General features: G+C 42.2%; 2 protein-coding genes across 3 annotated transcripts; both read left to right on the top strand.

Moving 5' to 3' along the window:
* The first annotated feature begins 1,049 nt into the window (after positions 1-1,049).
* On the top strand, positions 1,050-3,375 carry LOC144710687 (chromatin-remodeling complex subunit). 2 transcript variants are annotated; one of them, XM_078584517.1, is made up of 5 exons: positions 1,050-1,146; positions 1,349-1,527; positions 2,081-2,148; positions 2,277-2,408; positions 3,215-3,375. In XM_078584517.1, exons 2-4 carry the CDS (start codon positions 1,353-1,355, stop codon positions 2,406-2,408), a joined length of 375 nt encoding a protein of 124 aa, XP_078440643.1. In that variant the 5' UTR covers positions 1,050-1,146; positions 1,349-1,352; the 3' UTR covers positions 3,215-3,375. The 2 variants fall into 2 exon arrangements, with proteins under 2 accessions (XP_078440643.1, XP_078440641.1); XM_078584515.1 differs by lacking the exon at positions 3,215-3,375 and adding an exon at positions 2,486-2,671.
* Positions 3,376-10,525: 7,150 nt separating this feature from the next.
* Positions 10,526-14,141, top strand: LOC144709991 (beta-amylase 1, chloroplastic-like). Its single transcript, XM_078583628.1, has 4 exons — positions 10,526-11,258; positions 11,517-11,727; positions 11,816-11,926; positions 13,255-14,141. Exons 1-4 carry the CDS (start codon positions 10,648-10,650, stop codon positions 14,035-14,037), a joined length of 1,716 nt encoding a protein of 571 aa, XP_078439754.1. The 5' UTR covers positions 10,526-10,647; the 3' UTR covers positions 14,038-14,141.
* Positions 14,142-14,270: the final 129 nt, after the last annotated feature.

Genomic DNA, 14,270 nt, shown 5'->3' with positions numbered 1-14,270 from the left:
GCGTTGCGCCGACCACCACCGTCCGTGAACCAGGCTGCAAACCGCGTCCCGCGCCGCGCCTGAGCTCAGCCCCGCGCCTGCGACCTGTGCTGCGCCCGTGCCGCTGTGCCTGCGCCGCTTAGTACCCGGCATGCCCGCGTCCCGCAGCATCGCAACGCCCCGTCAACACCGCTACCTCCGGTCCCTAGTGTTTGAGATTTTATCATCGCAGGACGCGACGAAGGTACCCCTCTCCTTATTGCTCTTTACATCTTTATCTACTTCAGTGCACTTTCGTATTGTCTCCTCCGCCTCAGGTTAGACGTAGGTGAGAGTGAGACAGGTTGAGAAAACGACGACGACAATCTATACGAGAGTCTTACCTGCCTGGTACGAGTCAGGTCCTCTTGACGTGTGTGAGCATACTAGCGGGGTATTCCCGTTCGGCGACGTATTCGCCCTCGACCCTCTCGGGCGAGGTTCGGGAGGTCCATTTGACCTCACCAGAAGCGATCCCGTCAATCTCTGGAACGGCAACACCGTATTTCGGCACTCGCACGTACCACAGTAGGATTTTTTTTACGCATTTCCGTCATCATTCATATCTGTCCATTCACATTACCGGACGACACTTGCCGTCGTCGTCCGATAGAGATCCTCATTCGATACCGAGCCGCTACCCTCGGTGTCGACCGGACGACGTCTTCACAATGTCCGGCGTCACAACTTGATTTTGACTTTCACATTGACTAGTCAACATGACCTACCCACACCGGACGGGACCGAGACCGAGACCAAAATGGACTTGAGGTCTATGTTTAGATTTTCCGTAAAACCAGACCGAGACTGGACCGTGTCCTTCCCTTCGAGTATTGTGCAATTTTAGAATATTAATAAAGAAACATTTCATGAGTTTCTTACTCTGCCCAAAAGGGCGAGCTCGAGCTATAAATTTGGGCCACTATTAGGCCTAAAAAGAGCGAGTTCAACCCAAAAACGTCCGCTCTTATTGGGCCTCAGACATTTCCAGCTATAAATAAAACTAAGTATGAACATCAACTCCTAGAAATTGAAGTCTTTGGTCAGTCTGGTGTGCTACGCGAGGGAAGACGAGAAGAAAATCAGCGTCCATCTCCGCAGAAATTCTTCTCCTTTCTCTGATACACGGTACGTGTATCAAATTCTAGCTGATATTTCATCTGTTTATCGCTTTTTCTTTCGTATTTTCGTTTGAAGAGGTTCAATCTCACCTCCGGCAACACTGCACTGTCGAATCGTATCCGCTGAACGTGAAATCCTCTTGTGATTTCCTTTTTTAAGCTGAATTTTTTTTAGGTTTAATTTCTTTTTCGTGCATTTCTTCTATTAGAATCATGGAGGCGGAGGTCATCGAGGCGGAGATCCTGTTACCGCCCGTTCTGAGCTTCAAGAAGGTGCAAATGTCGGAGAAGTACCCCAAGGGGCAGTCCAGAAGTCGTCTATGGAAGCACCTCAAACAAATTCTGCAAGCTGAGAATTATCAGGCCTACTCTCCGGAGGAACCTAATTGTGAGTCTTCACGCTGCTTTCGATCGATTATTTGCAGACAAAATATTACTGATAGTTCCTGAATTTTCGTCTGTTGAATTTACTCCCCGAATTTCTTCACACTTTTGGTCATAGACTTGAAACTTTTGGTGTTAATTCGAACTTGTGGACTTGAAACCCTTATGAGCGGAACGGAACACTTTGTTCGTTAAATCAAGTTTACAAATATGAATTTGAAAAACATCTGAAATCTATTGTTCTGTTGTCCAATTCTGTATCCTAAAAGTTTTCTATGTATTAGTCAACATTTATATCATTGCATCTTTGGCTCCTCTCCCGCTGACATGTCTTTAAAATTTTTTATATGATCTCCAATTTATGGCAGAAGCATTTTTGGCTGGTCTACTTGAATTTATCTCTTTTCTTGAAATACTCTGCCTCATAATGATCTTCAAGCATCAAAATTTGCTTTTCGCTTTGTATTGAAATGTTATTTTATTCCGAAAAAGAAAAACCTCTTCATTTTCCTCATCTCTTTCCCCTCAATAGACCATATCTTGTTTCTCAACTGCAGATGTAAATATCGAATCTCCTCCATCCTCCTACCCACCAAAGAGATTCTGTGATATCACTGGGTTTGAGGTAACTGTTCGCCTATGTTTTCTTAATTTTTTTCCAAAGTTGAATAGGACATCTCTATATATATTTACAGTCATAAATTCATATCTAGCTTCATTCATTTCCTTTATTCTTGGGCATCCTTTAAACAGGCTCCGTATGTTGATCCGAAGACCAAAATGCGTTATGCAAATGCGGAGGTGTTCAAGCGCATACGATATCTTCCTGCTGACACCATTCAGAAATACCTTGCCCTCCGCAACGCTGCAGTTGTACTAAAATAGGTAATCTTATGGTTCATCGAGTTATCAGTGTTCATTGGTCTCTATTTCTCACTCAATTGGCTGAATCATCTGCCTAGAGGGGGACAGAGACGATCCTGGGGGCTGTTCTGTAGTTCTGGTCTTTGTGCTCTCTTTAAGTTGATCAAATTTTCCTTCTTACAAGATCAGCGGGTGATAAGCGACAATTATTTTTCCCCTTAGTAGGATGACGATTATGTTGCATGATTAGATGAAAATGATATTTCAAACCGGTATGCTGATGATATTGATCAGTTCTCACTCTCAGTTTGCTCCACTTATCCTTCCCACAGAGAGATAGTTAATATTGGCCACTCGTTGGGAAAGTAATTATATCTGGTGCATTCCCCTCTACTGTTGAATATGACTTTTTTCTTAAAAATATGCCTATGCAAGACCAGAAAAGTGGATTACAACCATTTTTTCCTCGATGTGTTGATTTTTTTGCATAATTAGGAGGAAAAAGATGATTCCTATTGGTTTAGAGCAGATATCTGTCATATGATAGATATCATAATGACAATATTTTTTTATTTTTGAGAATTCATTAAAATTGCTTGAACAAAGAATTCTAAAGAAATAATGGGAGCCAAATGATATCTGCTGTGTCAGCTAAATGAGTGATAAGACCTGGAAATAAAATATTTCTCTTTGTCCTTTCAAGAGATTAGTAAGTCAGCAAGAAAGATACCTTAGCATGTTATGGATCTGCCTGCATCTGCTCATCCAGCCCAGTCTGCATTCTGGAAATTCTTGGAAGTGTAATAAATTTTACCTTGTGTGGACAGTACATCCAAGAATGTACTGCACCAAGCCTCTGTGAAACTTGATGGGGATGATACAAGCATTCATTATGTTTCTGTATGAGTGTATGGTTTACATCTTCAAATATGTTTATCAATCTCTCATCTGACTTGAGTTGAGTTTATTAAAATATCAGATTTCATTTTGAATGGAGCCTTGAGTATATGAAATAATGAGGCTTGGAAAAAATGGAGGTCAAGCAGAAAAATGTGATATGTTTTCAATTTTATCTGCCTTGCATAGGCAGTTGTAGGAATACAGATTTTACTTAATATCGAAAAATGATGACCTTAAAGATTCCATGCTGACTAACCATAAACCTCATTATTTCTCCATACAGACTCCAGCAATATCTGTTAAAATTTCTCTATTTCAGAAGTCACAATATTGAATGCATATTTATAAGGTGATATGATAATAGTTTGTAGAATCTATCTGAATGCAGACCACACATCAAATATTTCTATGCATTTCACATGAGCTGTAGTCAGATGATGTCCTGGATAACATACTTATATGTATCTCTTTGGTATTAGAACTTAAGGGAATCGATATAAAATATCAAGATTTTGATGTAACACGACTGTCAGGATCGGTTGGCTTGTGTTACACCACAGGGGAAGGCGATGGAAATGGATGCAACCATTAGAATGGATGCCGAGACTTTTTAAATTCAATGAGAAATACGTGGCAACCACTGACTAATTCAACGATTGATTAACTGAACGGAGAGGGCTAGGCAGCGATCAAGCTCCCAATGACTCGATTGTCCAACTCGATGACCCACGAAGTCGGAGACAATTAAATGTCCAGAGGCATCCACTACCCCTTATATTGTGAACCTAATTGATATCTCAAAGAAATCCTACCTCTCGACGAGTATGTGACTATTCCTATAATTCAATGATTCTCTCGGAAGTGGAGCAAGTATGAGGACGGCACTGGAAGGACTAATGATACTGCAAAATACGAGTGGAAGACGATTGAACTTGATGGGCCGAGACCCTAAAGTCCTTGGAGAGGATTCTGATAACTTGCAAATTAACATGATTAATTAATGAATTTTACATTATATTTATGTGTTTTAATGACTATATCTGTATGTTATCATATTAAAATAAAGATAAATCACTTACACTTACATTTTATTATTATTTCTGATTTTTTATCATTTATTACATGGAATTTGACCTCATTTTAGTAAAGAAATATTTTTTGCAGGGCCTTAAATATTTGACTAAAGGTTGGTAAGGGCTATTCAAAATTTTCTGGAATTTTTCCATATTTTTATATAATTTTTCGACCTCTATATAGCCAAGAAATGATTTTATATTTAAATAATACATATTTAATTTATTTGGCATTTTATAATGTATTTATATATATACTAAAGGGCATCCACGTCATTCGCCCAAAATTCGGGCAAATGATTGGATGATTATTATCAAATAATAAGGAGAGAGAGAGAGAAAAAAAACGATTGAATAAAAAAATCCAGCGACATGCACGTGCGTTAAGCACCGTGCAAGCGGCGTCAAGTTGCCGCGTGCATTTAATGCACGCGGCAACCGACAAGCACGTGCAAACAGTCTTATTTTTTTTATTATTCATGTATGCGGCGTTGATTTGCCGCGTGCATTAAAATGCACACGGAAATCAACGCCGCGTTTTTTTTTAAAAAGAGAGCTTTAGATAACGGTAAGCTTACCTCCATTCTTTATTTTATTTTTTTAGAATGACGCAGTCAAACATTGCGGCTTGAGTTGTCGTTTTGTGTTTTTTTAGAAAAATAAAAGAAACGGAGCGACGTGGCTTCTTTATAGCCACTCAAAGAGGCCAATCACTTTCCAATGATTACGGCCGTTTGAAGCGCGCAAACACATGCCGACATGCGATCCAAGGGTGGAGAAAACAAGGAAGAAGAGGCTCAGCCAATCAGAACAATCAGTTTTTTTTAGATAATAAAACGATCCAACGGCCTAGATTTACCCTCACTAAAACCTTGATATCTTGAGATCTAGACGTCTGATTGGGCTGAAATTTTGAGGGTAGGTTCGTCTTTTCCCCCTCTACAATCCAGACGGTTGGATCTTTACATGGAAGTCTGGAAATGGGTGAAAATCACTTTTAGAGGCTCTCCCCAAGCCATTGGCCAGGAAGGGCACAGGAGGGGTTCTTGAAGTCAACAGATCTTGCTTCTGCACTCAAATTTGTAAGTTTCTGATTTTTATTTCAATCATCTTTTTGAACGATTCTAAAACGGCAAGGCATGGGCGAAATGTACATGCCCTATAAGTTTGTTTTGAATGGAATTAGCACTTCATTTTGATTCTAATTCAAGATCTGATTTTTTATCCTTAATTCTGCATCAATTTAGAACATTTCTGCTTCATTAGATTTTTAATTTAGGGTTGGATTTCATCATTTCCCCAAATTCTTTACTTTCTTTCTCTAGGTTAATTTATCTAGTTTCTCTCTCTAGATTTTGATTTTTATTGTTTAGGAATTTAATTTAATATATAAAAAACCTAAAAATAAAATTTGATTCGAAAATTCATCCATCTTGAAGTCCAATTTCAAAATCCCTTTCTTGATTATTTAATTCCCAATTTTAATTCATAAAAATTGTCTTAAAATTTCATAATAATTGGGAAATTAATAATCCGAATTAATCTGATCTTAAAATTGAAATATTCCTATCTTGAGATTTCTGAACGAAATTTTAAAATCAAAATTAAGTCTTACTTGATTTTGATTAATTAAAAACATTATTAAGTGTAAGTAAAATCTATTAATTGAAAAATAATTCATCTTTGAATTAGTTCATTGAAATTGGATAAAAATTCTTATTTTTTGCCTCCCTGTGGTTCGACCCCTTGCTTGCACTATATTCTATATTTAGTGATCAAGGGAAATTATAAATTTTATTGTATAAGTCGAAACGTCAAATCAACGACAAAATTACATTTGTTTTTAGGCTTATCAGATTCAAAGTTGTTGCCAATGTATTTGTTGACGTTGCGGTTGACAGCGATAAGGAATTGTGTGCACGGGTCGATCGGCTCGGTGCACTAGCGAGTGCAATTGTCCATGGGCGCACGGGGGAAGTATGGTTCACAGGTGGTGCGGCAAGCGACGAGCGTGTGGACGCACAACAGTCATGTCGCAGGTGCTCTAGCGTGTGGGTGTGCGGCTGGTGCCTCCCGTTAAGAACATCATGATGGGCATTCTTGGCAGCGATGGCTCTGTCAAGAACATCCTGATGGGTGTTCTTGGCGGTAAGAGGGGGCAAGCAGGCCTTGATGGTTGCATTCTTGAATTTTGCTCCAAGAAATCCAAGAAGATGATATGGTGACAAGGAGTGACGTTGTGGCGGCAACGTTGTTCTTCCCCGGAGACGTGGCTTGACATGGTGAAACTGACGGCACGAAATGTGGGGGTCCTCTTGAACTACTCTGGAAAACTACCAAAGGGAGGAGGCGGGAGCCCAGATGAAGAAACTTACTTTCAATTTCAAATTAACTCCACTTGGCTCCTTGTGCATGCCTGCCTTTATATAGGGTTAGGAGGATGCCCAAGTGGGCCGAGGTAGGGGAAACTGTCCCGTGATGAGAGATTTCCCCTAAACGTCGAACCATACATGCAAAGTAAAAATGACGACGTGCAAGGCCTAAAACAAAGATGGCCAATCTGAAAATTCAGGAAAATAAAAAAAGTAGATGAAGATTAAAGGAAACCGTGACGACTCTTGCTAGGCCGTATACTTGAAGCTCGAGTCTCGGGCATCTGTTCGAGCTTCACGCCGTGGTTGTTCACAAACCATTGTTTTGCCAATGAGATGGCCCCACATCATATTTTGTAAAGTAATTTCCATTGAGCTAAAAAGTATACTTTCAGAGATGGTCTTAAGATGAAATTTGTGCCAAAAACTTCTTGAGAAGAAGTTAAGGCACTGACAGAAACTTACATGGGAAAATAAAATTTTAGGATAAAATATTGCTAAACTAAGTCGCTATTTGAAAATATTATTTCTTAACTATTTTTTAAAAGTTTTATAAATAAATTGGGATTATAGTAATTTGTAAAAACATGGTGTTAACATTTATAAAATTAATATTGCCATTTTATGTAGGTTTTTTGAGATTTTATGGAGTTTTTATATTTTGATTTGATTCAACCATTTCCTTTTCTACTGATCCATTTTTACTTGTTAATGGTATATTTATGATGCTGATTATTCACCTAATATCCCAGGTCAGAGTATTTTATTTTTTAATGTTTTATGACATCCAGGAATTTTATTGAGAAGTCATTTGGTTTCATTGTTGGTGAAAGTTTCACTTTGGCATGATAAACCAAAGCTCCATTATAAATACCTCACTTACAAATACAATAAGAGTGAGCCCATAATATGATTTTTGTTTTTAAAGATGACTCTATTGTAATAAGAAAGCTTATCTCTTTCATTAAGTGTATTATTTAATTCTGACTGTCAAACTTTTAGGATAAAGACTAGATAGTTCTGGTGCATGGAATGACAAAGGCATATCATAGCGCACAAACAGTGTTGGGGTGAGGAACAGGAGATAGAGGGCCACAAAGACCAGTGGAAAATGATAGATAGAAGGCTATGCCAGTATTGTAATGGCAAAAACATTGTCAGGGGAAAACCTTGGCTATGATATTAAGGGGTCACCAGATTACTTGAGAAATTATTAGTAAATAAATGTTTTAGCTTGAAAGTGAATATCATATTCCATATCAGATAATGTGAGATATGATGAAAAGTCTTTTGAATACCAACAAAATGTATTAGGCATCTCTATCACATTCAAACATTTGTGATTTCATTGGAGCACTCAGTGTGCTGAATAGAAGAAAGTAGTTCAAAAATAATGTAACCTTCAATTCAAGTTTAATGTGACCTTCTATTATCTAAGTTGGAACATACTTCAATTCAAGTTTAATCTGACCTTTTGTTATCTAAGTAGAAAGGAAGGGACACACATGAAGCAAGTTGGGTTTTCTGAGAGGTGCAAGTCTTTGTCTGTGGAAAGATTTCTACACAACCTGAATGATTTGATTTTTTTGAAAAATTCTCTTTAATGCTGAAGGTGAAAACCATCAGAATTCTTCTCACTCTAGGAGCTATGTCGATTCGAGATATGTTTCGAGTCAATATTTAAAGTGCCAACTCAATAGAGATCTTGAAGAGGGAATATTGATGTCAGTGAAGTCTGGTTATAAAATAACAATAACAATAACAAGATAACTCTGGTTTAGCACTATCTACACAAACTGAAGGATCTGATTTCTTTGAAAGATTCTCACCAATGTTGATGGTCAACACCATCAGAATTGTTCTCGCTCGAGGAGCTATGTCAATTTGAGATTTGTTTCAACTCAAAATACATATTGCCTACTCAACGGAGATCTTGAAGAGGGAGCATTAAAAGGAGTAAAGTCTGATGATGAAATTATAATAACAATATAACACTATCTCAAGACTGGTTTATAAACTTCATAGTTCACAATGGATACCATTTCATTAGTGGGTACTCACACCTATCATGGTCACTAGTTAAATATAGGTTTATCAAACTATTATTTATTGATTTGGAGAGCACATGATGACCTTGACGAGTTACTCTTTAGTGTTATACTTTTTCTTGATTTTCATGTTATAGTATTTACATTCCATCAACAGGAGGGGTGTTAGAATGGAACTTTTATGTGGGTCCCACATATTAATGGAGATTCTAACTTGGGGATTATTCCCCCACATAACGTGTGACATGGGTTTCCTCTTTTCTGTGTTCAACTTGGAAGCAACATGTCATGATCAAAAGTAAGTGAGATTAAAAATATTAAACCTTCATCTTGTTAAATGGAAAGAAAGTTTCACACAGGATTAAACATGTTAGAAAAAATAGGAAATGAGAAATTTAAAAAGAGCATGATTGATTATATATTGATGTCTAAGTCATTTGTATTGACTAACTAGAATTTAGTATAATAGTTCTAGAAAGCAATGCGGCTGAATTGCTGCGTCGTCAATCTGCACGTCAGAATCACTAGCCATTAAAGTCAACAATAAGAAACTAAACAGTAACTTTTTAAAACGGAGAGAACAAATAAACAAAATTCCATCACACAGAAAAGTAGACAAATGTTAATAAGTGCCAGGGGAAAAATATTAAAAGCTTTAATTAAAAAAATATTAATGAGTTTTTAATCATTTCCTTGGAAGGAGGTATAGAGTTTTACTCTTTTTGAATGAATCCAAAAAACTTGTGTTTCTTGTTTTCCATGTCGGTCCTGTTTCTTCCATCCCGTTCTCACTGATGCCGTCACCCAACCGTACTCTTAAGATAGCTTGACGATGAAGGAAGAGAGAGAGAGAGAGAGAGAGAGAGAGAGAGAGAGAGAGAGAGAACAACTTATAGTATGTGATGACAGAGATAGATTGAGGTAGACAAGGAACAACTTATCGTATGAGAGAGAGAGAGAAGAAACAACTTATCGTATGAGATGATAGTTAGATAGACAGAGAGAAGGACTAACTTATAGTATGTGATGACAGATAGATAGACAGAGAGAAGGACCAACTTATATTATGTGATGACAGATAGATAGAGATAGAGAAGGAACAACTTATCGTATGAGATGACTGGTAGATATATATAAATAGATCGATAGATAGATAGATTAGATAGAGAGAGGGAGAAGGAACAACTTATCATATGAGATGATAGATAGAGAGATTGATAGAGAGACTGATACTGAGAGAGATACAGAGAGAGCGAGATAGATAGGTAGAGAGAGAGATAAGGAGATAGAGATAGACAGGTAGAGAGAGAAAGAGAGGTAAATCTCTCCCGGATCGGCAGTCAACGTCGCGTCGTGTTGGGTATATCGGGCCGGATCCGAACCGGGAAAGCGACCCGGTTGCTTGCCGTCCAAGCGACACGAACCAGTCGCGGTCGCACACGCGGACCTCGCGATTCGTCACGGTCGGCGCCGCGTATCGAATCCTCTTTTGTCTTTTCCCAACAGATCCCCCGTCAACGTGTCCTCTCCACATCCCGCCACGTCTCCCCCTCAACGAAGCAAACCGCAAAATAGCCTCCCGCCACGCGTCGCCAAATCTCGGAGATCCGCGCAGCTCCCGCCACGTGTCAACCCGTCGGCCTCGACCTACGCCGACCGTCGGATGAGAAACGGGCGGCGGGGAGGAGTTTCATTCCGTTGGGGAGGCTATAAAAGGAATCGGGCGGGGATCGTTTTTCAAGTAACAAACCCGCCTTGCAAGCGCGCTCACGAATTGTAAACAGAAGACAGGAATTTAAGAGACGGCAGAGGAGAGGAAGGAGGAGAAGAGGGGAGGGAGGAGCGGAGCAATCGAGCTATTCCGGCCATGGCGATGAGCATCAATCACCAGATCAGAGCAATCTCCGGCGCGGCGGTGGCTGACGGCGGCGCTCCGGCGGCGAATCAGTCCACGGCGGCGGTGAATGCGACGGCGGTGTGGAGATTCCCCAATCCGACCGTTAATCCTCTGATCCGACGGCAGGGACAAGCGGAGATCGAGGCGACGGCTGCAACTCCGGTGAGTCTAAGCCGGTCGCCGCTGCTCGGCTCCTCCCTCCCCGGCCTGACCATCGCCTGCCAGGCTCTGGTCTCCGCCGACGCCCCCGCCGAGGTGGAGCACAAAGCCGCGGCGACGACCGGCGGCGCCGCCGGCGGCGTGCCGGTGTTCGTGATGTTGCCGCTGGACACCGTCCGCCCCGGCGGCGCCGGCCTGAACAGGAAGAAGGCGATGAACGTGAGCTTGCAGGCTCTGAAGAGCGCTGGCATCGAGGGGGTGATGGTGGACGTGTGGTGGGGGCTTGTCGAGAAGGACCGGCCCGGCCAGTACGACTGGCGCGGCTACGACGAGCTCATGGAGATGGCCTCTCGCATCGGCCTCAAGGTCCAGGCCGTCATGTCCTTCCACCAATGCGGCGGCAACGTCGGCGACTCCTGCACGTACGTTCCTCTTCCCTTTCTCCCCCTTCTTCTCTCTATCGATCGATTTCTCTAATCTCTATACCTGTTTACCTCTTTCCCTCTTCCTTTTCTCCCTTTCTTCTCTCTATCGATCGATTTCTCAATACATGTTTACCTCTTCCACTCTTCCCTTTCTCTCCTTCTTCTCTCTATCTATCGATTTCTCTATCCTTGTTTACCTCTTCCCTTTCTCTCCTTCTTTTCTACATTGATCGATTTATCAATACTTGTTTGCAGGATTCCGCTGCCGAGCTGGGTGGTGGAGGAGATTGACAGAGACCAGGACTTGGCGTACACTGACCAGCACGGGCGGAGGAACTACGAGTACTTGTCTCTGGGATGCGACACGCTTCCCGTTCTCAAAGGGCGGTCTCCTGTTCAGTGTTACGGGGACTTCATGCGCGCTTTCCGCGACCATTTTGCTGCTTACCTTGGCTCTACCATCGTGGTTAGTGATAGTAACCTGCCTAGACCGCTTTCTTCGGTCGCTGATTCCAAGTTTTAACGCTGCTCTCGCTTCTCCGTTGTTCGTTCAGGAGATTCAAGTCGGGATGGGCCCAGCCGGCGAGCTCCGTTACCCGTCTTACCCCGAGATGAACGGCACCTGGAGCTTCCCAGGCATCGGCGCATTCCAGTGCTACGACAAGGTACTTTCTTCTTCTTCTTATTATTATTATTATTATTATTAAGACATACATGAAGAATACTCAATGATCATCTTACAGCTGGGTTCTTCAGCAATACATAAATCCTAGACTTTCTTCTTCTTCCTCATCCTCCGATGACAGACGTGAAAAATACTCTAGGATCATCTTACATTAGGTTCTTCAACATTACATAAATCGTAGATTTTCTTCTTCTTCTTCTTCTTCTTCTTCCTAAGGTAGACATGAAGAATACTCGAGGATCATCTTACATTAGGTTCTTCTTCTTCTTCTTCCTCCTAGGATAGACATGAAGGATAATCTTACAAGGATATTCTCACATTGGGTTCTTCAACAAGACGTAAATCATAGAGTATCCTATTCATCTTCTTCCTCGGATAGACATGAAGGATAATCTTACAAGGATATTCTTACACTGGGTTCTTGAACCAGACGTAAATCATAGAGTATCCTCTTCTTCTTCTTCCTAAGATAGACATGAAGGATAATCTTACAAGGATATTCTCACATTAGGTTCTTCAACAAGACGTAAATCATAGAGTATCCTCTTCTTCTTCTTCCTAAGATAGACATGAAGGATAATCTTACAAGGATATTCTCACATTAGGTTCTTCAACAAGACGTAAATCATAGAGTATCCTCTTCTTCTTCTTCCTAAGATAGACATGAAGGATAATCTTACAAGGATATTCTCACATCGGGTTCTTCAACAAGACTCTAAATCATTGAGTATCCTATTCTTCTTCTTCCTAGGATAGACATGAAGGATAATCTTACTAGGATATTCTCACATTAGGTTCTTCAACAAGACGTAAATCACAGAGTATCCTCTTCTTCTTCTTCCTAAGGTAGACATGAAGAATAATCTCACAAGGATATTCTTACACTGGGTTCTTCAACAACACGTAAATCATAGAGTATCCTCTTCTTCTTCTTCTTCCTAGGATAAACACGAAGGATAATCTTACATCGGGTTCTTCATCAAATGCATAAATTATAGAGTTTAGTCTACGTTCTAAGAGTTCAGTCCCGGGAGCATGATGAACTTTTACTAAAACTCAATTCTTTCTAGTCCATCCCAAATTATCTAGGATTATAAATCGTATTGATGATTAGACATGGTTTTTCCGGTCTGTTTGTTTGAAATGAACAAAAAATTCTCACAAAACTAGAACAAAGTTCTCGCACAAAAAAGAACTGAACGACCACCTCTATTGATGATACAAAGATCTAAACTTTTTTGAATTAAAGATGCCTAATATTACATAGAATTGATAATGACGAGGGATTAATTTATCATTTATATGCAGTACATGCTGGCGAGCCTGAAGGCGGCGGCGGAGGCGGCGGGGAAGCCGGAGTGGGGGCAGGGGGGGCCGACGGACGCGGGCGAGTACAACAACTGGCCGGAGGACACGGCCTTCTTCCGACGGGACGGGGGGTGGAGCGGCCCGTACGGCGACTTCTTCCTGTCCTGGTACTCGAACCTCCTCCTGGACCACGGCGACCGGGTACTGAGCCAGGCCACGGCCCTCTTCCGGACCACCCCCGGGGTCAAGGTCTCGGTCAAGGTCGCCGGCATCCACTGGCACTACGGCACCCGGTCCCACGCCCCCGAGCTCACCGCCGGCTACTACAACACCCGCGACCGCGACGGCTACCTGCCCATCGCGCGCATGCTGGCGCGCCACGGCGCGGTCTTCAACTTCACCTGCGTCGAGATGCGCGACCACGAGCAGCCCGCCGACGCGCAGTGCCGGCCCGAGGGGCTGGTCCGGCAGGTCGCGGCCGCGGCGCGCGCGGCCGGCGCGGCGCTCGCCGGGGAGAACGCGCTGCCGCGCTACGACCCCGCCGCCCACGAGCAGATCGTCCGAGCCGCGGGCGCGTCGGAGGGGGCGGGGATGTGCGCGTTCACGTACCTCCGCATGAGCCCGCAGCTCTTCCAGGCCGACAACTTCCGCCACTTTGTGAACTTCGTCAGGAGCATGGGCCGGCCCGCGGACCACCCCCCCTGCCTCGAGCAGGCCGAGCGCCGGGCCCACGTCTTCGTCCCCAACCCCCTCGCCGCCCGCGCCCACGCCCCCGCCAATTGAGGAAATTCCCGTTTTGCCCTCCTCCCCCTCCAAAAAAAAAAAAAGGGACCGTTGTATGTATGTAATACCATTTACCGACGTGTAAAGAAAGTTTTACTTATTAAGTTATTATTATCCCCCATTATTCAATGCGCAAAAAGAGAGAAAAAGAAAACTAGCCGTTGCACCCCCCCCCTTCTCCTCCCGCATAAACCCTAGCTTTCACTCCTCTGAGTCTCTGACACCTGCAGCTC

The sequence above is a fragment of the Wolffia australiana genome, chromosome 12, assembly GCF_029677425.1.
Source record: "Wolffia australiana isolate 7733 chromosome 12, ASM2967742v1".
In the NCBI taxonomy this organism is placed as follows: domain Eukaryota; kingdom Viridiplantae; phylum Streptophyta; class Magnoliopsida; order Alismatales; family Araceae; genus Wolffia; species Wolffia australiana.
The sequence above is the reverse complement of the archived record's forward strand: the minus strand, read 5'-3'. Positions and strand labels throughout refer to the sequence as shown.

Coding starts and splice junctions, on each gene's coding strand:
- LOC144710687 (XM_078584517.1), top strand. CDS start 1,353: ATGGAGGCGGAGGTCATCGAGGCGGAGATCCTGTTACCGCCCGTTCTG. Junction 1,528..2,080: donor CTCTCCGGAGGAACCTAATT/GTGAGTCTTCAC, acceptor TCTCAACTGCAG/ATGTAAATATCGAATCTCCT. Junction 2,149..2,276: donor GTGATATCACTGGGTTTGAG/GTAACTGTTCGC, acceptor TCCTTTAAACAG/GCTCCGTATGTTGATCCGAA.
- LOC144709991 (XM_078583628.1), top strand. CDS start 10,648: ATGGCGATGAGCATCAATCACCAGATCAGAGCAATCTCCGGCGCGGCG. Junction 11,259..11,516: donor AACGTCGGCGACTCCTGCAC/GTACGTTCCTCT, acceptor ACTTGTTTGCAG/GATTCCGCTGCCGAGCTGGG. Junction 11,927..13,254: donor CATTCCAGTGCTACGACAAG/GTACTTTCTTCT, acceptor ATTTATATGCAG/TACATGCTGGCGAGCCTGAA.